Source organism: Micromys minutus, assembly GCF_963924665.1.
Source record: "Micromys minutus genome assembly, chromosome: 18".
In the NCBI taxonomy this organism is placed as follows: Eukaryota; Metazoa; Chordata; class Mammalia; order Rodentia; family Muridae; genus Micromys; species Micromys minutus.
Window position 1 is genome coordinate 5,253,063 of NC_137953.1, and position 27,294 is coordinate 5,280,356.

At 48.6% G+C, this 27,294-nt stretch overlaps 1 protein-coding gene across 1 annotated transcript in view; it reads right to left on the minus strand.

The window, feature by feature from the left end:
• EVA1A (eva-1 homolog A, regulator of programmed cell death) overlaps positions 1-27,294 on the minus strand; it is a 44,947-nt gene that overhangs the window by 10,866 nt on the left and 6,787 nt on the right. The window contains exon 2 of the mRNA XM_080932021.1: positions 3,925-4,089. Coding sequence (XP_080788147.1) covers positions 3,925-4,024 — 100 coding nt within the window. The 5' untranslated portion in view covers positions 4,025-4,089. The remainder of the gene's footprint in view (positions 1-3,924; positions 4,090-27,294) is intronic.

Here is a 27,294-nt window from a genome sequence, read left to right on the forward strand (position 1 = left end):
TATGTTATAAATTTCAACATCTTACCATTAGTAATATTTTTTTTTTTTTTTTTTTTTTTTTTTTGCCTAAAGAGTCAGTCTAGCATGGTGATGGCAAATGTCATCCCAGCATCTGTGAGGCTGAGGCAGGGGCATTGCCACGAATTAGGAGGCAGCCTGGGTTATACAGTTTATCGTTTCTTTTGTGCTGGTCAGGAACAGAATGAACAAGACAGTGGGAGAACTTATTGGATTCATAAGAGGTTTTAGAGTCTCATATTCTGCAGGCTGGAAAGCTGAGGAAGCCAATACCTGCTCAATTGTTAGAGCAGCTGGAAGCCCCCAGAATGAGAAGGACAAACGATGTAGGCTGAAGGGCTGGAAACCTCCTGGAGAATTCTGGTGGAAGTCCCCACTGAAAGATGAAGTAGCCCGTAATCTGATATCAATGATCAATGCTAGCAGCAAGAAACACGCCACTCAGAAAACGAGTAACACTATAATTACCAACTTAATACAATCTTAAGTTTTATGGAGAGGGAATCTCAATGACAATTGTCTAGATCAAGTTGGCCTGTTTTCGGGTCTATGGGGGATTATCTTGTTTGAATTAATTGAGTTAGGAAGACTCAGCCCACTCTGGGTGGCACCATTTCCTATGCGGGGATCCTATTCTGCAAGCACGCATTTATTCTCTCTCTGCTCTTGACTGTGGACATGACTGGGCATTTCAAGTTCAAGCCACTTTAAGTTTCCTGTAGGTTTTGGATGCTAACTTGGAACTGTGAGCTAACACGAACCCTTTCTCACATAAGTTGTTTTATTCAGGGTTGTTATTATCAAAGCCTCAAAAACAGCACTAAGATACCATCTGTGCACACTCCCCTCCTCTTCCTCTTTTTTGTTCTACTTGGACCCGTAGCCTATGAATAGAGACATCTACACTCAAGTCTTCCCTACTTGGCTCAATTTTCATGTACCAATTTCTGAAAAGCCTATTAGACAGACCTGGATATGTGCCCCAAATTTTAGGCACCTTTCAACCCGTTCAGGTTGACACTGAAGATCAACTGGCATACAACTGAAGTACTGAGAGTGAGCCAGAGAGATTGGGTCCCACTGAAACTAACAACCAGACAGAGGTGAAATGGCATGGGAGAAAGCCAGTTAAGATTGCCACAAGTCTCTCCTGCCATGTTTCTAATTTATCCACAGGGACACTATTTTTACCTATTTTACTTGTGTATATTTATGTGTGAGTACATGCACCTGTATACAGGTTACTGTATGGGCCAGAAGAGGGTGTAAGATCTTCTAGTGCTGACGTGACTGTCATGTGTGGGTGGGGTGAACTAAACTTGGGGTTCTATGAAAGTAGTATTCACGCTTAACTGCTAAGCCATCTGTCTATTTAGCCACTCGGAATCAATTTCTAATCAGCTTTATTTTATTATTTTATGTGCATTGTTGTGAGATCCCTTGGAACTGGAGTTGTAGATGGTTGTGAGCTGCCATATGGGTGCTGGGAATTGAACTCAGGTCCTTCTGAAGGGCAGGCGGTGCTCTTAACCACTGAGCCATCTCTCCAGCCACTCCTTGTCATATTATTACACATGAGTTTCATTTTGGAGATGGGCACTAGAGCCGCAGCGTGCATGTGGAGGTCAGAGGACAATTAGTGGACAATTGTCTCTTTCTGCCATGTGGATCCTGGAATCCGGATCCAGATCGCCAAGCTTGGTAGCGTGCACTTTCATCATTGGAGCCATCTTCTCAGCATCCCCCTCCCCACAGGCTTCTTTAGAAGAAGCAAACGTTTTTACTGCATCCCACATGACGCTTGATTCGAGTGTAAGGGCGTTAGGAGAACAAAGGTTGGCAGAGACAGAAAAAAAAAAAACAGGGCCAGTCACGAGCTTTTTCAGACCCAGTGAGATCACAAGTCACCCTGTAAACAGTAACCAATTCAATGACGTGCCACATTCAGGGTCAGGCTGGTCAAAATGGAAACTGGCCAGGTGCCTCCTGCACTGAGCAGAGTGACAAAGTCCAGTGCTGTTTGCTCTCTCCGGAGGCCCTTTCCATCCAATAGACGGTTTGCAGGTATCCTTGAGCCAGACCCTTCGGATTTTGCTCTCCCTTGGGGGAGTCTTCAGGTCAGAGTAGGTGGGCCCCTCCTCCAGTCACTGCACAAACATGTTGTCACAGCCCCAAAGGTACCTACTCTAGCTTCAGAGTACGCTCCACACAGCTCGAAGAAACAGCAGAGTCCGGGAAGGGCAGCTCAGTGTGAAGCGTGGTTGCTTAGCCTGCATGAAGCCCTGGATTCGGTCTCCAGCATAAACCACAGCGGTGCCACAAGCACGTGGGACGTTGGAAGGTGGCCCGTGAGAAGCTGTATCCATAAAAAAAGCAGAGCGAAATCCCGCTAGTGCGTGGATGCCCAGGAAGGAGGCCTTCATTAGAACAGGCTAAGAGCTAGATTCTCTAAGTCATGAGAGAAGAATCAAGATATCGGGCACCCATGGACTAGATGCCCTGTGGTGGCTAATGCTGACGGTCAATGTGACTGAGTTTAGGCACACCTGTGAGGGACTATCTAGATTAAGGCTTGTCTCCGAAAAAGTCTGTGAGAGATTTTCTTTTTAAAAAAAAAAAATTTTAACCTTTTGAGAATTTCATACTTGCATACAATGTATTTTGATCACGGTCACCTACCCTCCTCCCCACAGCTCCTCCTACACTGGCCCTTACCCCCTTCCAATTTCATGTCCTTTAGAGGATTTATGACGTTAGTTCGTGTGAAAAACAATCTATCTCAGTTGGAGAAGGCGGACGGATCTCCGGGACAGAGGATCTCGGCTGTATAGGCAGAGAAAAGACACTGGCAGCAGCACGCCTACCCTTGTGCTCCCTGTTCCTGGCCTTGAGAGAACACAGAGGGCCACTTCAGACTCCCCCTCCATGATGGACTGTACCCCCGAACTATGAGCTAAAGCAAACCCTTTCTCTCTTACATTGCTTTTCTCGGGGTATTTTGTCAACGCGACAGTAACTCGGACATGCTCCATCTTGCCAAACACAAATGAGCCAGATGGGCTTGTCCTCAGCGGCCCTAAAATGACCGAGCCGCTGTAGATAGAAGCATTGGGTTTTACGTTTGAATTCTTAAGTTGCCAATCTGAACCCTGGCTAGGAAGTTAGAAAGTAAAACTCTTCCCCCAAAGGGGGTAGAATCAGGTCTTTGGCATTCTGCTTCAAACAATATCCATACAATTCCAGGCAAAACAAAACACAAGCAAGTTATCCAAACATTAGATGAAAACACTCACTCCAGCAAGACAGAAGTTTGATCATTCAAATGAGAGAGCATTTCCACGTGTGAGTAAATAGCAGCTTTTATATGAACAGTGTCTTGTTGTCAGAACAAAACTCTTGCTGAAGAACACAACTTTGAATCAAGAAGAGGCTGTCAAGCATCAGTGTCTCCAAGACTCACACACCTCCTGGCTTCCCCTCTTCCAGAAGGTTCTTAAACACTTCATATGGCCCCTGGAGCACAGAAAAGACAGACACACACGCTCACACACATATACAGAGAGAGAGGGAGGGAGAGAAAAAGACCTGTGTGTGGTTTAGAACCTTCAGAAATTCTCAGACAGGAGGACTCCTTATTGGTTCATGTGCTGAGAAAAGAATCCAGCAGTAGTCCGTAGCCCAAAGGTAACTAAGCATTTCTCCAGACAGACAAAGCTGTTAGGAGTATCCACCTGCCAAATTAGCGAATATCCCACATAAATAATAACCCGAAGAACTTTCATCTCAAACCCAATGGGGCAGAGCCTCCCCACGGTGACCACTCACTTCTTTCCTAGTATAAGCCCAGACCCAGACAGAGGGAAGCAGCCGGGGTCACAGCCCTGGCCAGCGGACATCTGCACCCACCTGAGATATAGGCCCAGGCTGCCAGGATGCTGCTGAGCAAAGCCATCTCCAAGGGCTCTGTGGCCACTGGTTCCGTGCTGGGGCTGAGGGGCAGCTTCATGTGGCATCGGGAGAAAAGCTCCTGGACCCTTCTTCAGGCTCGGTGTAGCCCCTCCCTCTCTTCTCCTGTTTGGAGACATAAATCGAGCAATGAAGCACAGTCCGCTTTCCTGGGCTTGTGTTTCCAGCCGTCTGTGCTCAGTGATAAAGAACCAGGTTCCCAAAGGAAGCCATCTTTCCCAGCCAGGGAGCCACAAAGCTCTGTGTCTTGTCTGAACCAGGTGAGGTACCAGGTTTTCAGGGGGCACTGTGTTTTTCCTGACTTGTCCCCTTCTCTGTCCTCCCACTACAGCCCTCAGACCCGTCCTCACACGCTTCACTGTGTCCCCTCCTGATTCATCTTTGAGGAACGGTCCATTAGAGCCACGTCATCACCTCAGGGACTGCTGTGCCCCTGTCCTTTTCTGGAAGCCCGAGTCAATGACACACATCATCACACGTGTACTTTGATCAGGTAGGTGCCTTGTCCCTCAGGTCAAAATATGCCACCCTTGGTGACAGGCCAGTGATGTCCGTCCCACAGCTGCCCCTGTGTGGCCAGTTCTAAAATACCAAGAGAGACTTTGGGGTTTAATGTGCTCCTGGGTCCCAGGCTCCGTGGCTCTGACAAGGACAGGGATCTCGGACTTCAGAACAGAGACAGAGGCTTTTTTTAAAGAAAGGTAAAACAGGGGTAGCGAGCAGGGAGATTCCCTGACTGTGAGTGGGAACAGTCTGAGTGCCGTGGAAGTAGAAAGGTGAACAGGAACCACTGATCCCTCCTGAACCAAGGGCTGTATAACCAGAGACAGTGCAAAGGAAATCAGTCTGAGACTTGGTGATGTCGGAGTTGGAGCTATATCCGTCATGGTAGTAGGTGAACCCCCTGAAAGGGTACCCAGTCTTTCCTATTACTTTTTTTCCACTCGGTGCATCAGAATGAAGAGGGAGAGCTAAAAGGCCTCTGAAAGGGCTGCGGGGGTGAGAGCTGTGAGGGAATGTCTCTTCCCCACCCCAGCCTCTGGGCCACAGCAGGGCATGTCCTTCAGTAGCCATTGGCATTCCTGAGGGGTGACATTGAAGAAATGCAGGTCAGTAGTGGGAAACCATGCCCCTGGCCAGCTCCTCACCACCAGCTCTGGGCTCACTGGGTTCAAGGACCCCAGGATGCAGGAAGACAAGGAAGCTGCTAGAATCTTGAGTTCAGATCCATCCCCTCCCGCCTGCCCTTACCAATGCTCCCTGATGCCGGCCGCACCTCGGAGTGTTATGACAGCCTCCCGCATGCTCATTTTGATGACTCAAGTGAGTACCCGCTCACCAGCAGGGGAATCTTTCTTCAGTGTAGGTTTGAGCACACACCACAGAATAAGCTCTGTGACTCTAACCCTTACTTCCTAAGGAAACTCCTCCTGAGCCCACACCTGCAGACACACACATGATCCCACTGAATGCTCCAACAACATCAGGTTATTTTAACTCCCCGAGGGCGCCCGGCTCCTTCCTCCTTCCATGCCTCTGACTGGGGTCTCCATTTGCATCTGCTGCTCTTACAGAGGACTTGCGTTTGTTTCTGAGCACCCCACAAGTTGGGCAACTCACAACCACTCTGGCTTCAAGGAAACCAAAGCTTCTTCAGGTACCTGTATTAACATGCAAATACCCCCACACATACAATTTTAAATTTTAAAAAACTTTTAAAAACCCCACAGTGATCTCAGGTTGGTGCCAGGGACCACAGTATGGCAGATACCCATCCTACATCCTCGCTGAGCATCATACGAGCATCAGCAGCAGCAATATTAATTAGCAGCTCGTTGGGTCTGCATAATCTCAGGCCCCACCCCGGACACAATGAATGCAAATCTCAGTTTCTGTGGAGTCTGAGAAGTATGTAATTCTTGTGAGTTCGTGTGGCCAGGGTCCTGTGAAGCTACACACCGGTACAGGACAGAAACACTTAGCCATACTCCTATGCACAGGGTTATGCCGTGTTCCTACAGGAAGCTCTCTGTCCCTTCTCAGCTCCAAGAAGGCTGGTTCTTGCCTCTCAGCACATATTTGACAGCGTTTAGCATCATTTCTCGTTGCCATAGCTACAAGACAAGGTGACACTCGCATCCAGGCTTGGGGTCAGAGATGCTGCTGAATGTCTCATAGTACACAAGACAGCCTTCAGCCACAAAGAGCAATCTGGTCCAAAAGTGTTCGCAGGGCTCTGGAGTGATGAGGCACCACTACTCCAGAGTCCAGCCTGAGGCATCCTCGTTTTAGGAATCCCGTGTGCCTGGCCCAGACAGAAAGGTGACAGCGAGGAGTTGCCAATGGTGGCCCATAGGAGCACTGCTCCAAATACTGGTTCGACAATGCAGTGTCTTGGGGATCAGAAGCGACCAGCAAAATCCCCAAAAGAAGATGTCACAAAGCAAACAGTGGCTTAATAATCTGTAAGCGGAGAGCCCTTGGCTCAGAACGGCTCATCCTACTGGGAATCTCCATAGGAATATTCCCTTGGTTCACACACAGGTGTGCAGCTGAGTGCACTGTGAGCACGCCTGAACACCAGAAGAGGGCGTCCTGCTCTGCCACTCTCCCCTTAACTTCGAGTCAGAGTCTCAGTGAATGCGGAGCTAGGCTATGAGCTAGCAAGCAGCCTTTCTGTCTCTGCACCCACAGCCCCGGGATTATAGCCTTTTAAAGTGTGTTCTGTGGATTTGAACTCAGTCTCTCATGTTTGTATACCAAGCGCTCTTACCCACTGAGCTATCCTGCCAGGCCCCAACTCTTAACTCTATAGCATTTTTCTTTTGTAGACTGGCCCACAGCTTCTTCACATAATCATGGACAAACAGCAAAGGAATGGAAAGAAACCATCTCCTTCTATACCCGTCCCAGTGTCCTGATGAAGACCACGGCATGCCCTGTCTCGTGAGAACCCAGACTGAATGGTTAATTGGCCACATGGCATGCTGCGTTCATTAGCGTTACAGGTAACCTCATTCCCAGTTACACACGTATATTCTCCACAGCCCTGGGCCCATCCACGTACAGAGTGCACTCTCAGGAATGAAATGTTCCCACTGCACCTCATACTCAGAAGCCGTGTGCCTTCCCTGGGAGGTAAGCTGGGAGTGAGGTTATCCCCATGCAGGTAATTCTTGGGGGTTGATAGCTACCTGGGGAAAGGTGGCCTTCCCAGAACCAGACAAGTGCCTGGTAAGAACCGGCGGTCATCCTTGATGAGATGGTTGCAGCCAGTCAGAGTTCTAAACCTGCTTGTCCCCAGATGACTTTTCAGATGCCGAAAAGAAGAGAGGGACACACACACACACACACACACACAGAGAGAGAGAGAGAGAGAGAGAGAGAGAGAGAGAGAGAGAGAGAGAGAGAGAGAGAGGCATGCACGCTCGCATCTGGAAAGATCACCTTGTACCTTAGATTTGGTTCCATCGTGAGTCCATCAAAGAAGTGTTTTAGGGGGGAGGAATGTCTAGATCCTTGAAGAATTGAGTAACATTCTTTCAAAAGAAAAAGCCCATGAATAAAGATGTTTTTTTTTTTAAAGACATACATTTTTGTTTTACATGAATGAGTGTCTGCAGGTATTTATGTACACCTCATGCGTATGCTTGCACAGGCCAGAAGAGGGCGTCAGATTCCTAGAACCGCAGTTAAGGATGGTTGTAAGTCATATGCATACTGAGAAACAAGCCTGGGTCCCCTGCCAGAGGCAGACAGTGCTTTAACAGCAGAGCCATCTCTCCAGTCCCTGCTGGTCGGGATTTCATTGGGAATTTGGCCTAGCCAGTTGGAGAATCCAGCCTCTTCTATTCACAGCAGAAAGGAAGCAAGAACAGACGATCAGAGACATCCGCTTCCTCTTCCTTCTCTTCAGCCAAAACCCACAACCCAGGGATTGAGGGACCAGTCTGCCTGGCCCCACATCAGTGAAACTCGCAAGCCGCTTCCCTGGAACAGGAAGGAAGGGAATTCAGGTCCCACACAGCAATGCCCAGATGCACCATGGAATAAAAAAATCCCACACAGTTCTGTGTGGACATTAAAGGCCAGCGAATTCTGTCCTGTCTGTTTCCACAGCCTGTTCCTGCTGCTCAGGAAGCCACTCTCTTCAGCCTAGGACAGAGGCATTTTGTCAGAAACTTCATTTATGAGTGTGTGGAAAGAAAACACAGGAGCGGTGGCTAAGCATCCTGCTTCGTGTGTGCATGGCCTCGGGCATGTTTGTGTCTACAGATATTTGTGTCAAGGCTTCTCCTCAGTAAGGATGCTTTGGCACCCTCCAACATCCATGCCTCTCTACAGGGAAGTGAGAAAGAGGCAGCCAGTACATGGGTAGGAACACGGGCTGCTCTTGCAAAAGGATAGAGGTTTGATTTTCAGCACCTACATGGTGGATCACAACTGCCTGTAACTCCCTCTTCTACAAACATTCATGTGTGTGTGGGGGGGGGGGTAGAGAGTTGGGAATGGTGGCACATGCCTCTAAGTCCCAGCACTCAGGAGCAGGCAGAGGCAGGTGGATCTCTGTGAGTTCGAGGCCAGCCAGCCTGGTTGTCAGCAAACTCCAGGACAGTCAGGGCTACACAGAGAAAAACTATGTCTCCAAAAGAAGGAGGAGGGGGAGGAGGAGGAGAAAAAACTTAAAGCTTAAGATCTTTAGTTCTTTTTTGTTTGTCTGTTTTGTTCTGGTTTTGATGTGCAGTCTCTCTGTAGCTAAGACTAGCCTCTAACTCTGGGTCTTCATTCCTCCTCCTGAACTCCAGGCTCTCGGGGATGCAGCCACCTTAGATCTTGACTCTTTCTGCCACCATCCCATTTTGTTTTCTGAATTTTAAAAACTTTCGTGCTTGCATAGTGTATAGTGAGCATCCCCATCCCCATTCCCCTAACCTCCATGCTGGTTGGTGTTTTTTATTTTATTTATTTACTTCAAACTCATAAACCAGAGCCCCCTAGGATGAGGAAACCTGAGAAGGGCTCGCCTTGTTCAAATGGACTGTGGCAAGTCTGAGGGGCATCTCTTCATTAAAGATGGATGAGAGGAGGGTGCAGCCCACTGTAGGCAGTGTGCAGATGCACCTGGGTTATGTAAGAACGCAGGCCGAGCAAGCCAGGAAGTACTGTTCCTCCATGACCTCTGCCTCTGTCTCTGAGCTCCTACCGCTGGCTTCCCTCAGTGGTGGACCCTGAGCTAAAGTGTAAATCAAGTCAGCCCTTTCCTCCTGCAGGTTGGCTGGGCTAACATTTTGCCAGAATAGCAGAAGGTAAACTGAGGCTCTCTCTGCTTTCTCACCCTTCCCCCTCCCAACTATCTCCCCCATCTTGCCCAGTAGACAGTTTTATTTCTACTTGCATGTCATACACACATACATTATTTACATATATGTGTAAAATCTAGACACTATAAATGAGAGAAAACATAAAACATATGTGATATTTTTCTTCACACGATAAAACTTCGTTCTGTGGCTGAAGAAGTCTGTGTGTGTGTGTGTGTGTGTGTGTGTGTGTACCACAGATCTCTGATCTAGTCCTCTGTTACTGGACTTCTAGGATGGACCTGTAATTTTAACCATGTGAATGTTACCATAAGGAACACTGATGTACAGGTCCCTCTGTACTATGGGGACTTCCATATAAACCATCGAAAATGGTATGGATAATATGAAGATCTGTCTAGTTTTTGAGCAAGCTCCACACTGATTTCCCTGGTGGCTGGACGGGTTCACATCCCTGCCAGCTGTGTGCAACAGTTCCCATCTGTCCACAGAGCTGTAAGTCTTTCCTGGCTCCTGTACATGCAAACGCAGGTTTCCGAGGCTCACTGATCCACACTCCTGAAAACACTCATGGGCTGACCATTGTGGTTTGAATATAAGAGATCCCAGAGGCTCATACAAAGCAGTGGGAAATGGTTTGATAATGAGAGTCCCTTCTTCGTGAATGGAGTATTGTAGTTGGTCTGAATGTCAACTCAAGAATCACCTGGGTAGGGAGCCTCAGGTGACTTGGGAAGACCCAGTCTATTGTGGGGAGCACCTCCTGGTGCTGACTGAGGCGACAGCAGAAGGAAGGTATCTCCCTTTGGCCTGCTTGGGCTCCCTCTCGCTGCTGAGTTGATTCACCCCATTATCACTGCCTCTAATACCAGGACCTGTGTTTCCATCATAGTCTGAGGACCACCAGCTGATGGCCTGGGACCCTTTCAGGTTTTTTTGGTGACAGACTGGGGCTGCTGAGACACCCAGCCTTGTGAATGGGGCAGCCAGCTGTTTTTTTGGTCTCCCCATCACAAAAAAAGGGCTACTCCCACTGCTGGGACAGCAAGCTCAAGAACCAAGTGAACACCAGGTTCCCATTTCTCAGGCACAGCTCTGTTACACAAACAGACTTAATAAACCCATGCACACATATACACCTACACATATACATCCACCCCATTCATTCTGTTCCCATGGAGAGCTCTGACTACTACATAGATTGATCCTGATAGATTCAGATAACTAGATTCTGGGGACAGAAGAACTGCAGAAGGCGGGGCCTAATTGGAGGTAGCAGGTTACAGAGGTCACATCCTTGGAGCCCTGGCCTTCCCTATGGTACTTTATTTGACTCCTGTCACTAGCCTCTGGCACACTCTTCCACCACCATGATGATCTACCCAAAGGCATGGAGTCACCTGCACTGGCGGTCAACGGTAGAATCCTCAGGTGTAAGAGATCAACTGAACATCGTGGATTAAGCCCTGTGAACCTGTGAGCCAAAATAGTAATTCCACCCAGGAACTGTGCGCGTCATGTATTACGATCGGTGACCAACACACACAGTTGTCACTTGGAGCTAGGGTACAGTTCCCACACCTTGGCTGTAGAGGTGTTCATGGTCCCTCAAGCAGACATAGATCCAAACTTTCTCCCTGAGCACTCTTGGTGCCCCACAATCACACTGCCCGCTGGCTACTGACCCTCCAGCAGCAGGTCAGTCCCAGTGACACTTCTGGACCCCATCAGTCCCATCTTCAGCTCTGTGCTGTGAGCCACTCTTGGGCCAGAAAGTGTCTTAATCCCTCTGTTTGTTCCCAGAGTTTGCCATAACCAAGTGGAACCGGCACTCTGTGTCTTCTGAATGAGTGCTTACCCCAGGAATCACACTCTCCCATGAGACCCTGCTTCCACACGATGGAGTCAGAACCCCTCTGGGAGCCCTGATCCCACCCCCATTCTTCCTTATGTTCACCTGGCACACCATCCTAGGCTTAGCACATCCTAGGCTCCCCACGCAGCAGGACCTTGACATCCCCCTCTCTCACTCTGGGCCTAACTCTTAACCACTCCGACCCCCACCTGCCTGGTCCTGCCCAACACTCAGCATGGATGAAAACAAACCATTTACCATTTCTATCATGCTCCCGACTTCCCTGAGAAAGCAGAGACAATCCCCTACACACACACACACACACACACACACACACACTTGAGATCCTACACACACACCCCTGCCCCTAACTAACCCTCCATCCTCATCCCTGGGCCCGTGCCAATCTTCCTGCTTGTCCTGACTTCGGTACTTTCTATCCATCACTCTCTTCTTCTTGTGGGTCACACTCCTGCAATGATTCAGGCTTCATTTATTTCCCTTCTTAAAAAACAACAACAACAACAACAACAAAAACGCACCTTCATCTTTCCATATAAAATGAGTGAGCACTTCTTTCTCCCACTCTCTCCTTTCTTACCTTTTCATTCCCATACATGTGCATATGTGTATGCAAATGTGTAGACATGTGTGTGTTTGTATGTCATATGTCATTCTCTTACGTTTTCCTCTTTTTTCCAATCATGCATTCTCTCTATCCATCTTTTGTCTATTTCCTGTATCTACGATGAACTTACTTAATAGCTTCCACACTTAACTGAGCCTGCCGCTGCTCCACCTCTCTTACTGGCCCTTGGCACGAACTCCTTCCTTTATACCTTAGTCGCTTTTCCTCCTGTTGCTGTGATAAAAACAAAACAAAAACAAGAAAAATCCCTGACACCTTAAGGTTGTAATCAACTTAAAGAAAGGGTTTGTTCTGGCTCACAGTTTGTGAGTGCCAGCCATCACGGTGGGAGCTCACAGCAGCAGGAACCTGGGGCAGCCAATCACCAACATGCAGTCACCGATGCACACATCAACAAACACTTAGCTTAGCTCACTTTCTTTTTACTCAGTTCTAGGACTCCAGCCCACAGGAATGGTGCCACATACTCCTGCCTTATTTAATCTGATCAAGATGGTCCCACACAGGGATACGCAGAGGGGAACCTAATCTGTGCATCTCAGGTGACTCTGGAGTCAGACTTACTGATCAACGAAAGCCATCTCACATTCACAGACATTTACACTTCCCGTTGCTCTCTTCCCTCAGTTCTTGGCCTATAAAAGTCACATTTATGACCACCACATCTTGCAATTATCCTGAGCCTGTCAGCACTGGGGACACCCTCAAGTCTGAGTAGCCAAAACCTGTTCCAGAAGGAGACTGGCTGTCAGGGTCCCATGCCCCATCGTTTCCCAATAGTGGTGTTGGTGTTCAGCACAGTGCCTAGTACATGACCATTTCAAAACAAATCTCATGCATGGCTGGAATTAAAAGGGTGGGGGGGGGGTAGATTTCTAGGCTTTAAAGCAAAGTTGACACTGTCTGCTATTTCTGTAGCTCCTGAGGGACTGACAAGAACTGCATCTTTGTCGGCAAAAGCTCTCTGAGTGAATGGAAGCTAGCTTGACCTGGTGTGGCTCAGGCCACACTCAAATGGTGGTCCCCAATCTCTGAAGTCCCACTGCCACTCTGGCTGGGGCCTAACAACCTGGTGCCTCACTAGACAAAGATCACCAGCAGGAACTGCTCACTGAAGTTTCTGATCTTAACCAAATGCCTTTCAGCCTCAAGGCAGACCACCTTCCTGTCCCATGACACACAGCCTGCCTGTCTTACTCCAATAAATAGATGACCTCCTATGAATGAATGAAGTTTATGCAGAAATGAATGAACATGGCCAGTTGGGAGAGCTCTGCGGTCTAACTACCTAAGACACAACAGACCAGGAGGCATAAAAGCAATGTAACTTGCGTGTTACAGAGCAGTGGGAAAGAGCAATTAATTCCAGCAGTGGGTAGCAATAGGGAAGAGCCATAAAAGCTCCTCTAGAGGAAGTGCTCTGGGTTATCAGTTACTAATTATACTCTCAGCACTCATTGCCGAGACCTCCCCTTGAATTGGCTGAATGCCTCTGTCCACGATGTGGGTGTGGTTGTTCAAGTGGGAAAAGTAGGAAGCGTGGAGGAAGTTCTTCCACAATGACCAGTAGGAAAGTACCAGAGGCTGCGGGTCCATTCCAGTGCTCTAACTTCAGAGCTATCCTCCCCAGTGTAAAGCACAGCCTCCCACCTCCCACCCAGACAGACAGAGATGATCCAAGCAGTGCTGTTACCTGGGAAGAAGCTGAACTCCAAGGTGGGCCCATATTCCCAGCTACTCAAGAGGCTGAGTGCAGGAGCTTGGGAAGTTCAAGGCCTGCCTAGGCCATAGGGTGAATTCAACCAGCTTAGTGAGACCCATCTCAAAGGCAAATGGATGGAACTAGAAAGTATCATCCTGAGTGAAGTACCTCAGACCCAAAAGGACAGGCATGGTATATATTCACCAATAAGTGGATATTATGGGGCTACAGAGATGGCTCAGCGGTTAAGAGCACCAGCTGCACTTCTAAAGGTCCTGAGTTCAATTCCCAGCAACCACATGGTGGCTCATAACCATGTGTAATAAGACACACCTCTTCTGGTGTGTCTGAAGACAGCTATTTATATACATAAAATAAACCTTTAAAAAAAAATAAAGTGGGTATTGGCCAAAAAAGTTCAGAATACCCAGGATATTAACAAGGTTAACAAGCCAATGGGCCCAGGTGAGGATGCCTCAATTCCACTTGAGGGAGAAGAAAGCAATCATAGGACTGGGGGAGGGAAGGAGAGACCTGCATGGGAAAGGGGGCAGGGTGGAGAAGAGGGGAACAGGATCAAGCATTAGGTGGTGTGTGGGGGTGTGCGGGAGAAACAGGACTGAAGCCCTGAGGGCCAGCAGAAAGAATGGAAGCAGGCAACCTTGGGAGGCAGAAGGTGGGGGGGGGGCTCTAGAATGTACCAGAGACCTGGGAAGTGAGAGACTCTCAGGACTCAAAAGGAGGGACCTCAGATGAAATGCCCTAAAGTGGGGAGAGAAGACTTGTAGACTTCACCCCCAACAGAAAGACAGGACATCAAGTGAGGGATGGGGTTGACATCTGACCCAAAATTGTTCCTGTCTGAAAGAACTGCAGGGACAAAATTGGAGAAAGGTCCAGAGACAGGCACAAATTGAGATCCAGCTCAAGGGGAGGCTCCAAGGCCTGACACTATTACTGAGGCTATGGAGTGCTCACAAAAGGAGACCTATCATGACTGCCCTCTGAAAGACCCAACAAGCAGCTGAAAGAGTCACAGCAGATAATTACACCCCACGAATGAATAGCAGCTGCTGACCCTGTGGTTGAGTCAGGGAAAAGGCTGGAAGAAGCTGAGGAGGAGGGTAACCATAGGAAGACCTGTAGTGTCAACTAACCTGGACCCCTGAGCTCTCTCAGACACTGGATCACCAACCAGGCAGCACACACCAGCTGATATGAGGCCCCCAACACACATACAGCAGAGGACTGCCGGGTCTCAGTTCAGTCAGAGAAGAGCATGTAACCCTCAAGAGACTGGAGGACCCCGGGGAGTTTAGAGGTCTGGTGGGGTAGGTGGGGTAAGGACATCCTCATGGAAACGGGAGCGGGGGGGGGGGGGGTATGAGATGTGGAACAGTTGGAGGGTGGACCAGGAGGGGAATAAAGACTGGACTGTAAAAAAAGACTAAAGAATAAATTTTTAAAAAGAATTTTAAACCTAAAGAGAAAGAAAATCCAATTAATGTTATGTACCATATTCACAAGCCTGATGCTTATAATTTTGGAGAATAAAAATCCAAAGGGTATGAGACCAACCCTACTTAGCTAAGTCACCTCATGAAGGATGGCGCTACAGTGGAGGAACACACAAGTTAGCGAGGCCACATGGCCAGTCAGAAAGCCGAAGAGCCTCCTGGGGCTACACGGGTCCCCTGAAAGCTACATAATGTCTTCCACACTAACACCTTGTAATGATGAATCTTCACCAACTCAACTGGATTTGGAATCGCATAGGAAACACCTCTGGGTATATTTCTGAGAATGCTCTCAGAAGTTCGCCTGAGGAGGGAAGGCCCACCCTTAGCGTAAGGATGGGTTGGAGTCCAGACTGAATAGAGGAGAAAGTGGGCTGAGCCCCGGAATCCACCATGCTGTCCTTCCGTGAAGAGTCACACCCTGCGAGTGAGAAGCCACATAGACTCTCCTTCTATAAGCTGTTCCTGTCAGGCGTTTAGAGGAAACAAGAAAAGCCATTAATAGTCACCAGCAATGACCTAAAGACCTCGCACAAGGTCCCCGATCCTGAAGGTTCCATCGCCCCCCACATACCCACACGGCAGACCAATCAATCCTCTGACACTTTAGCCTCCAGGGAACCAAAAACATCACATGCAGACCCCAGCACTGTTCAATAAGCAATGACTGTCATTGTCACGTGCCAATGATGACACAATGATGAAGACAGCTTCTAGAGCCACATTATCTCAGGTTTTATTTCTGAAGAGACAGAAACACAGTCAGGGAATCGTACCACATGGGCTCTGCTAAGAGTGATTTATTTTTTCGAAGTGAGCATCCCATTAAAAAGAGAGAGAGAGAGAGAGAGAGAGAGAGAGAGAGAGAGAGAGAGAGAGAGAGAGAGAGATTCAGAAATCGGCCCTGTCCTGAAGTTTTATTGTATGAAGCAAATGTTGAGTTTTCCACAGTATCTGGCTTCAGCCTACTCAGAGGACTCGTTTCAAAGAAATATTAATCTCTGAGAAAGCCACCCTGGGATAAGACTGCACAGTAATTCAAGCAGCATGTGTACATTTTATTTAGTGTGTGGCTGGGGATGGTTTTAATTATTCGAAGTCTCCAGATTGGAGAGAAAGTAACTGAAGACATCTGACATAACCCTGAGTGGAGGCGCTGGATGCTCCCAGACGCTCTCTGATTTCCGCAGTCCCCAAAGCACAACGCACAGGCGGCTCACACGGAGCTGTCTCACACAAGAGGCATCCATCAGCAGAAAGAATCGAGGAGACACCAGAACCAGCGATCCGTGGACCTCCATCCAAGTGTGGAGATCAGACATCTAGTCACAGGACCCTACCACCACAGTGCAGTGTCTAACGGAATGTTCCGAACCACTGAGGCCGGGTGCAAGACGCTTTCATCCCTGGTCCCAAGTAAATGTAAGATACAGAGTAGCAGGGCGACCTCTGACCTTGAAAGGCTAAGAATGTTAAGGGGAGAACTAAGGCCCATTCTCAAGAATGATCGGCATTGGACTCTAAGCCTTACAGACAGAAGAATGGGGCTAACTGTGTGGGACTTTAAAACAATCATGATGGGGGTCGTAGCAAGCTAAAGGCCAACATGGGCTACTTGAGACCCTGCCCTTCTGCCAAAACAAACTGAAGACCACGAGTGGTAGAGAGAATACCTTTTGTCTGTGTGGATGAAGCACCTATCAATAAGAAATCTGATGGCTTAAGGCTTAGGAAGGAAAGAGGAGGTGGGATATCCGGGAGGCAGAAAGGATTCTGGGATAGAACAAGGCGCTAGAGATTCGCCCAACTTGGACAAATGGTGCCTGAGCATGGGTAACCAGCCGTGTGTGTGGCAGAATGTAGATTGGAATAAACGGGTTATTTTAAGTTGTGAGCTAGTCAGAGGAGGGCCTAACTATATGGCCAAGGTATTTGTACATATATTTTAAGTCTCAGTCTTATTTTTGGGAGCATGGAGCTGGGAGGGATGGGGAAGAACCAGACATAACTTCTACAAGAAGCGACATGCTGTCTGAGGAATAGGTGGGAAGCCACATGACTCCTAAAGATATTTCCACCTCCTTCAGGCTCTGTCTGTGGACATAAGGTGCCTGCAGCCACACTGAGGGCAGGGGTTTGTGTCCTAATAGGACCTATGTGAGGCACAGCAGCGGAAAAGGAGTGAGAACTTTCAAAGACAGTCACATGTTGGAAAAGGCACCAAGATGTTGACATCCTGAATGACCTGCTGGGGTTAACTCAGTTTGTAGAGTGGTTGCCTGGCATGCACGAATACCTCCCCGAGTTCAGTCCCCAGCACCATGTAAACCAGGCAAGATGGTACACTCAGTCAAACACTTTGAAGAAAGAGCCAAGAAGGTTAAAGAGTTGTGGCCATAGCTTGCTAATTTGGAAGAAAAGGAAAAAAAGAGTGTTCTTGGCAAGGCTTGAGATCCTAATGTCTGTGCCTACTGCACTGCAACCCTCCACCTCAAATCACAAAATCCTTGACAACAAAGTGGGCGAGAAGAACCAGGCAGAGAATCCACACTGTGTTAAACATGAAAAAGAAATCAAGACTCTGGGAATTCCTGAGGAGATCCAGTTCCAAACGACATGACACCCTCTTCTGGCTTCTGTGGGTAGTGCATGCACATGGTGCACACACATTAATACAGGCAATGCTAATACACATAACATAAATAAGCCTTTTTAAAGTTGGCCTGGCAGTGTGCACCTGTAATCCCAGCATGGAAGAGTCAGAAACAGAAAGATCCTGAGGCTCGATGGCCAGTCAGCCTCGCTGAAACCAGTAAACTCTAGATTCAGTAAGAGGCTCTGTCTCTAAAATAAGACAAGAGTGACTGAGGAGATCACTTAACACTTTCTGTTCTGTTCTACACACACACACACACACACCACAGACTCAAACACACACATACACAGACATTCACATTCACACATACAGAGACACACAGACACACACAACACACATACACATATCGCTTACACCCACACCATGCACACACAGACACACACACACACACCACAGACTCACACACACATACACATACATGCACATTCACACATACAGACACACAAACACACACACACACGCACCACACATGCACACACCATGCACACATACATATATATACACATACACAGACACATACACACACAGGCACATTCACAGACACACATATACACCAAATACACACACACACACACACACACACACACATACACACACATACTCACACTCACACATAGACTGGCTGTAAACGTATGGAATTGAAGACAGCTACAAACTCCACACCACACTGGGCATGGAAAGCCTTGTTCCAGAAAACTCCAAAGCAAAACCCACCCAACCTTTCTAGTACTGCAAACTATGTCGGAAGGACGTGCTATCAGACCCTTGGCACCTTATTGCCGGACACCTGTTAAAACATGTGCTCCTCTAGCTACTGTCTGATTTCTCTCCAGCCTTCATCCGCAAAACCTTCCCCTTCTACCAAAGGCCTCCTGAGCAGGAGAGATGGGAGGCTTCTGCAGGTGACAAGGAACAGCAGGGGGGAAGGACAGCTCTCCTGATTGACACTCTTTGCCCCACTGACCTCACAGGTTCAAAGGTGACTTGTAAAATCATCTAGGCTGAAAACAGAACCTAATGTGGATGGGGAGGGGCTTGTGAACCACCCCCAAGCCATCCCCACTCTGGCCCAATATGCTGTTGGCAGTTAATGGCTGCCAGATCCTTTGTATCCTTTCTCTTGGGGGGGGAGGGGAGTCACTGGTAACTCCTGTAACTTCAGGAAATAAGGCCCCGCCCATACTCCTGCAAGCTGCCCTAACTAAACTCAGAATTTCAAGAAACAAAAGACAAGGTAGGAGGAAGAAACTTTTGGGAAGGAGATGGGGATCCCTGGGGACAGGAAGGCAAGGGACTGTGTATATGATCAAAATATATACATGCGTGAAATTGTCAAAGAATAAAATCAAAATATATATCTTATAAGGAAACCAGAGCATGCATAGAAATCCAAACAGAAACTTAAAAAAAAAAAAAAAAAAAACGAACCACAAAGATCGTGGCAGCGCAGGGAAGATAGGCAGGGGGTTCTAGAGGAATCTAGAGCTAAGTCCTAGGCTGGGCTTGGATGGGGAGAAATCATATTCCACATGCATGTTCTGGCAGCCACACAGAGCCACATTCCACTCCAAGCTGCACAAAACAAGCGGCTGAGAGGCTGAGCAGGCCAGAGCCGGAGTTAGACACGCCCTTCATACAGCACACCGGTCCTTCCTGGCCAGCCTGCCCGACATTCCAGCCAGGTCTTCCGCGGTCTCACACCGTTCTCCCCAACACAACAGAACTCAGCCTACCTGTATCAAGGGCTCTCCAGATGTTTGATTCACATCATACTAAAAAAAAGATTTTAAAACTGTGAACAGAGAGGCTGCAGAGAGGATGGCTCAGTGGTTAAGAGTGTGCCCTGTCCCTCCAGAGGACCTGAGTTCGGTTCCCAGCACCCACAGCAGGCAGCTCACCACTGCCCACAGCCCTAGCTCCGGAGGACCTGACACCTCTGGTCTCTACAGACACCCACACTCATATGCACATACCTACGAAGGAACATACACTTAAAAGCAAAATACACTCCTTTAAAAGGCTCTAGGCTAGAGAGATGGGGTTCATTAGTAAATAGTACTTGCTCTTTTCACGGAGGACCCAGATGCAATTCCCACTTGTGTGGTGGTTCAGGGTTGGCCATAGTTCCGGATTCAGGGAATCCAATGCCCTCTCTGACCTCGGACACCAGGCTTGTGCATGCCTGGTGCCCAAACATACATGCCAGCAAAACACTCATATAGAAAAATAAAATAAAATTTAAAACTCGAAAAAGCACATTTTTTTTTAATAAAAGCATTGAATGCTCTTCTAAGGGACCTGGGTTCGATTCCCAGAAAGATTTCACAACCATCTGGAAATCTAGTGCCAGGGGTCCAACCATGTCTCCTGTCTCTGCCAGGAGTGCACAGACAAACATGCTGACTCATCAAAATAACAATGACAATTTTCGAGATTGTTTTGAAGACCCGTAAGCAGTGGTCTGTGCCCAGTGTGAACAACAACCGCAGGCCCTGTGAGTCTACAAGCCCAGCTGACTCCTGGTGCCTACTCCAGAATGAGGGGGTCTCCTGCCAAAATGACGACCACGCTGGCACATGTGTGCATGTGTCACAGATGAAGAAATCTGGAGTTGCAAAAAGATCACTTAACAATTCAAATCCGTACAAGTCTTTTCTTGCTGTAAGGCTGTACACACAAGCAGCTGTGGACTGTTGCGTTCAATTAAAGCACCAGGCAGGCTCTGCGACTCCTGCGGAGTGCATTCTCTCATAGCCACACAATTGTGTGTGACACGGGGCTCATATCTGCAGCCCCGGGCACTCTGACGGGTGAGGTCTAAAAATGGTGAACAGGAAGACATTCTGAGTCACAAACCAGTGCCAGCCTCAGCTATACAGTATAACCATTTCATTAAAAAAAAAAAAAAAAATCAAGGAAAACAAAAGGAGGAAATGCACGTAACTACGTGTCATGCGGCCACAGGCAGCTACGTAAGGGCTCCATATTTCTAAGCAGGATTGGTTGCTCCAGTGCTTTCTAATCCATTGGTTAGTCAAGTTTAAAACTCTGTGCGAGGGGCTGGAGGGATGGCTCAGTGGTTAAGAGCACTGGCTGCTCTTCCACAGGTCCTGAGTTCGAATCCCAGCAGCCACATGGTGGTTCGGAACTATCTGTAGCTTCTTAGGGCAACTGCACACGTGTGGGCACACAGACATACATGTAGGCAGAGCATCCATATGCATAAGATGAAATAAAATTTTAATTTAAAAAAGTCATAGCAATACCAGCCCAGCCACACGGGAGCCTCTGCTCAGTGCCCTCCTGTGGCCGAGCAAGAGTCAAAGGCAAAGTGGACAAGTGAATTGCCTTGGGCTCCAGGTGCCAAAGTACACATATGTCGCTGTGTGAGGGTTTTAGGAGAGAGCTAAAGAGAAATAGAAGTCCCTTGGGGACTGGGGGGTGGGGGGGATAGTAATGAGCATGTAAAATGATTTGCTGCCAAAGCAAAGCATAAACTGTTCAGAGGTTCAAGGCCACCCTCAGCTATATAAGTTATGTTGGAGGCTAACCTGGAATATCTGAGCTCTTTCAGGTTAGTTGAGTTCTTAAAATTCTAGGAACCAACAATTGTTACATGGTATTAGCGCCAAGATTAAAACCAGTTTTTCCTATATTCCTGTGCTACTTTGTTTCCATCAGCTTGACTCAAGCTAAAATTACTGGAGAGAGGGAGCCTCAGTTGAGAAAATGCCTCCATGAGACCAGGCTGTAGGCGAGCCTATAGGGTATTTTCTTTCTTTTCTTTTTATTTTTTAATTGAATATTCTCTGTATTTACATTTTGAATGTTATCCCTTCCCTCCCCACTCCCATCCCCCTCCCCCTCCACTTGCTTCCATGAAGGTGCTCCCTCTCCCAACCACCCTCTCCACCTCAGTGCCTTAGCATTCCCCTACACTGGGGGTATTTTCTTAGTGATTGATCAGGGAGGGCCCAGTCCTTTGTGGATTGTACCATCCCTGGGCTGGTGGTCCTGGATTCTATAAGAAATGAGGCTGAGCAAGCCATGGGGAGCAAGCCAGTAAGCAGCACTCCTCCAAGCTCCTGCCCTGTGTGAGTTCCTGTCCTGACTTCCTTCAATGATGAACAGTGATGTGGGACTATGAGCCAAATCACCCCTTTCCTCCCCAGATTGCTTGGGTCATGAAGTTTCATCACAGTAATAGTATCTCTAACTGAAACAGTTCCTCTCCCACAATTTGAGACCTTTTGGTTGGTTGGTTAGTTGGAGTTGTTTGTTTTCTTTAGGACAAAAATATCAGGTAGCCGTAGCTGGCCTGGAATTCATTATGTAGACCAGCTGACCTCAAACTCACAGAGATCCACCTGCCTCTGTCTCTCTGCCTCTGCCTCCTGGGTACTGGAATAAAGCTGTGGGCCACCATACTTGGATCAAGACCTTTTTCCTCAGTGTAGGCTGATTCTACAAGACATCTTGTCTAAAGTCCTGTCACTCCCAATAACCCATTGTCACAATCTTCCCCAAACTGCACAGGGATGCATTTGGCGGTGAGAATGCTGAAGCTGTAAATGTCAACCCAGACCTCCCTTCCAAGCGTCTGTGTGAACCATGACACTCCAGTGTTCTCAATGATAAAGAATAGAAGACAAACTTAATTACTGTATAACACACAGTTCCCTCCACACGCCCAGTCTTCTCCCTTGACAGAACGTTCAGACCCACAAGATTGGATGCCAGCCACATAAAGGGTTATGTGTCTTCCCGAAGTCCACACCTGTGCTGAGCCACAGGCACACCCTCCTGGGGGAAAATTCCTGCTCCTCACGATCTACCAAAGGAGGGTGGGGAAAGGCACCCATGGCTCCTCCCTCTACTGCTTCAGTGTCTTGTTTGTGTAACCACCACTCAGCCAAAGACCCTTAGCACTACACCCACATCCCCATTCCTCCTCCTTGATTCCTGGAGTTCCTTTCTAGAGACCCAGGAAACCTCCAAGTTTGAAATAGGACCTTTGTGCCAGCGTTGTGTCCCTGGACATCCAGAGGAAGAAAGTGAAGCAAATTAATGCAGCTGAGTTATTGCTGTAGGTGTGGAGACACAAAGACACATATACAGATACCCAATACATACATACATACATACATACATACATACACAGAGACACAGAGACACACACCTGCACAGAAAATTACAGATACAAAGGGACACATACACGAATACATAGCTGTGCACATGCAGATGAGAGTACCCATGAGCTCTCACACACACACACACACACACATTCACTCACTGACACACCCAAGGCTCTTTCCTGCGGCCTTTTGGATTCAGGGCAGCACCTCTCTGGGAAAGCCTGTCAGAGGCCCTCTGTGAAGGTGTGTACATTTCACTGAAGGACTTCCAAGAGCAAAAATGCCATTTCAACCACAGAATATTTACAAGCCAGATCTCAATTAGAGCACTGTGCCTCGGGGATATTAGCCAGGAGGCCGGGCAAGGCAAAGTAGCATTGCTGACTTGAGTCAAGGCTTAACCTTTCCTGGTCCCTGTCTGAGTGAAAGAATTCTAAGTCCCCAAAGCTCAGACACCCATCTTTGCCCCAAGATAAAGAAATCGCCTCAGAAGGCCTGTTGGGCCTGTGTTCCTTGTGCCTGGCAACAAAGCCAGAGTCACCAGACGAAGTGCACTGAAAGCCACACACCTTTCTGTCCCAACAAGAAAAGAGCAACATTGTTCCCCCCCCCACACACACTGCCTTCATCCCAGCCACCCTCCCCTGTGCCCAGAACCAGAACTCTTATGCCCAGGCAGCAGCTGGTAACTCTAGCCCCACAATTCTCCCAGGGGTGGGGGCCTCTGGAGTCCCCTCCTTCCTCCTCGAGGTTGTGTGCCAGCTGACACCACAGAGCAGGAGGCACCCCAGCTTGTTAAGGTACCTTCAAGACGCTTCTGAAGGTAAAGCCCCGGAGCTGAAGGGAGGAGGGGTCTGCTTTCTCTGTCTGGAATCTAGGAGTGGTGACTCATGACTGGGTATTGTGAAAGAAAGTTTCTGTGCTCCACCTATGAACCGTGGAGTGTTTGAAACGCCCACCAGGGGCTTGTGTGTGTGTATGTGTTTGTGTGTGTGAACCAGTGCACAAGTGTGTGCAAGTCTGCGTGTGGAGACCAGAGGTCAATCTCACCTTGAGTGCTATCCACCTTTTTAAAAAATTTACCTTTCGTGTGTTCGTCTTGAGACAGGGTCTCTCTCTGGCTGGAATTCACCAAGTATGCTAGGCTGCCTGGCTGGCGAGTCCCAGGAACCCATCCCCCTGTCTCCACCTCCCCATTGCTGGGATTCCAAGCACACAGCCCCGTGACATGATTTTCACATAGATTCTGGACATCAAACTCAGGTCTCGGGCAGCAGGCCCCTCCAGGACTTCCTAAGTGAGATTCTGCTGTGTGTGGCCGTTGCCCAGAACACAGGACAGACAGAGGTGTCCGTGGAAAGGAAAGTGAGGGGAGATGGTACATCGGCTGTGGCCAGTGTAGCTCTCTCGGGTGGACTCTAACGCTTCGGTTCAGCGGGAACTCCAGGAGAATTGTTGCTCACACCCATCACGCTTCTCCCGTGGGAACCCTCTGAGGGAGAGCAAGGCTTGGCTTTCCCACGCTCACTTCATCCAGAGGGATTCTCCCCTACGTGCTGGGGGCTTCTCCGAGCCTTCTAGAACTCCTCCCTCCCTGCATTCTGCCCCTTCCTCCTCTTTGCCGACCTCCCCACAAGCTCTGTCAATAACGGCCCAGGCAGCATAGGTGAGCACATCCTCACCTCCTACACGTTCAGGTTTCTCCACCTCTCACAGCTCATCACTCAGTGGTCTCCTCATCCCCCCAGGCAAAGGCCCTTTGCCCTACCCGGACTTGACCTGATCCCGGGCTGCCGATCCTCCCTCCAGAAAAGGCTTCTGTCTGCATTCCTGTCCCCCTGTCCTGCTCTCGGCATGTCCCCTCGCAGTCTTCTCTTCCCCTTGCCTGGAGCTCTGTGGGGCCTCGCAGCACCCCTGCTCTCAGGGCAGACTGGTGCAGCTGGGCGAAAAGCTATCGTCCCTGTGCCTCAGTTTACCCAGCTATAAAATCAGGTACATTTATCGGAATCCTTGGTGCTGCTTGTACTCTGGAGTTCAGACTCTTCACCAATCCCCTTCCTTCCTGACAGTTTCTTTGCTCCTAATTAGGATCAATGCAAGGGTTTAAAATGTAAAGCATACTTCAGAAGCACCATCTGGACCCAGTGATGTGGCCCAGTGGGTGGAGTGCTTACGAATCATGAGCCACAGAAACCAGGCCTTGGAAATATGCACCTGCAACCCCAGTGACAGGAAGATCCTGAGTTCAAGGTCACCCTCAATTATATGGAAAGTCTGAGGCCAGCCTGGGCTGCATAAGAGTCTGTCTCAGAAGAAACAATAAATAAATATTGGGAAGTAAGCCCCACTCGTAACCCCCTTCCCACACTCCCTAAGTCCCCCATCCAATGAGGCACATCATGACTTCACTGCCTCCTAGAAGCTGGCTCGTGAATCTGCTTTAAGGCCTCCTGAATGCCAAACTCATGAAGCCATCAGCCCACAGACACCTCTCCCCACCTGTCCTGGAGGTTTCCAAGTTGGCCAGTCTGAAACTGAGCTCACTGCCCTCACCTGCCATGTAACACCCTCCCCTTCCCCCGCCCCGCCTCCTCCTCCCCCTCTGCCAATGAATGGCTCGCCTATCCTTCTCCTGGGTGCCCAGGCCAAAATGCCCCAGTCATCATGGGCCCCTGCCCTTCTGCGCTCCTTCATCCAGTCAAGTTGCCAGAAAATGCAGACTTCAGTTCCAAGTGTTTCTTGGACCTGGATTCTCCACCCCTGTTACCAGTGTCTCAGAAACTTACTAGTTCTTGCCCAGATGATAGTAACATATTAAAAAGTAATCACATGCCTGCTATGCCTGTAACATGATCAGGGGTTATATCACATCATACAGAATCCTGACACTGTAATCCAGGAGTGAGGAATTAGTTTACTCACCACCCAGCCCAAGTAACACGGAGGTGCTGGACACAGCAAAGCAAACATCTGGCCTCAGACACACCCCGTGCTACAGTGACATTCTGGCTGCTCATCTGACATCTGCCTAGCTCTTTTCTAGTGTCCTCTCCACAGCCAGGAAGTTCTGTCATTACAGTGGTGCCTGGATTTGCTCTCTGCTCTGTGGAACCCTGCAGTAGCTCTCCAGTGCCTTTGAAGCCAAGTTCAGACACCACAGTGAGACCCTTCCTGATGGAGTGACTTTGCTCTTCTGCAGATTCACCTCCTTTCTCCCCAACCACACCTCCCTCATCAGCCCCTCTACCTACATATCCAGTCTCAGTCTCCCCTCCGAACTCCCCCTGGACCTCTCTGCCGGCCATCCAGACTCAGCTGAAGTGTTCCTCCTCTGGGAACTCACAGTACATTGCCATTGCCTACATTTAAGAACATCTCAAACAGCAATGGCTCCAGGGTGTTACCTAGAACTCCAAAAAGCTAATCCCCAATTCACATGCAAATGTTCAATTAGGAAAAGATAAAGTCTCAGATTAAGATTGGGACCTATCCTAGGCCTGCCTACAGGAGAGGAAGGGTCAAGAGCTGAACTAAGCTGCTTGCTGTGTCCAAGCCAAAGGATGCCCTCTACAAACACGCGATCCTGCAGAGATCATGGGTGCTAAGCTAGGCTTTCTGAGCTGTGTACTAAAAAGACCCCTTAAAAAATTAATAAAATTTCCAGTCTGGGGTATTCAGTTACAGCCACAGGAAACAAACTAGGAAGACATTTACTTGTTGAGTCCTTGGAATATGTAAGAATTCATGTTCATAGTTGGCTTTGGCATCTGGGAAATGTCAAGGGTACTTCCTCGCTTCCAGAGAATTTATTTCAGTACAGAGGATGGGCAGTGTTGTGATTTCTCCCTCCAACTCCATCTGCCTCTACACTGGGTCTCTGAACAGAGCACATTGCTTATCTATGTCTCCAAGGCCTGGAACGAAGCTGCTTGGTATGAGAGGCATCAGCAAACGGTGACAGGCAGAGGTAAGCAGAAACATGGCTACTAAGTCATCTACGTGAGCCCAGAGGATGCCTCACTTTCACGAGTGTCCTTCCTGGAACAATGTCCAAGGTGTTGCCTTTAGAATCCGCATGAGATTCCCAGAGTGCGACCCTGAGAGTGCCCTTGCTAACCATTCCTCATGAAAGGACCCAGTCCTTTCCGTAGACCGTTGGCAATACAGTGTGGAGCCCCTTAGCGTAGCCAAGCAGGAGACCAGAGAAAGCTGCATCAAAATTAGCACAGAAAAGTCATCCTTGGTAGAGAAAGAAGATGCCTTTCCCTGTCCGGCCTTCGCTGAACAAACGCAAGAGAAAAATGAGATACACAAGCCAGTTCTCAGGAAAGGGTCCGTCTGCTCAGGGCCAGTGCGTTGGAGAAGAGCTCACTAGCCCACTGCCAGTCTTGGGAGTGAGCCCCTTTGTTAACTGTTCATTTCTATTTCTCACCATGCGTCCCTGGTCCGGTTCTTTGCAGTGGGGTATAAGAACC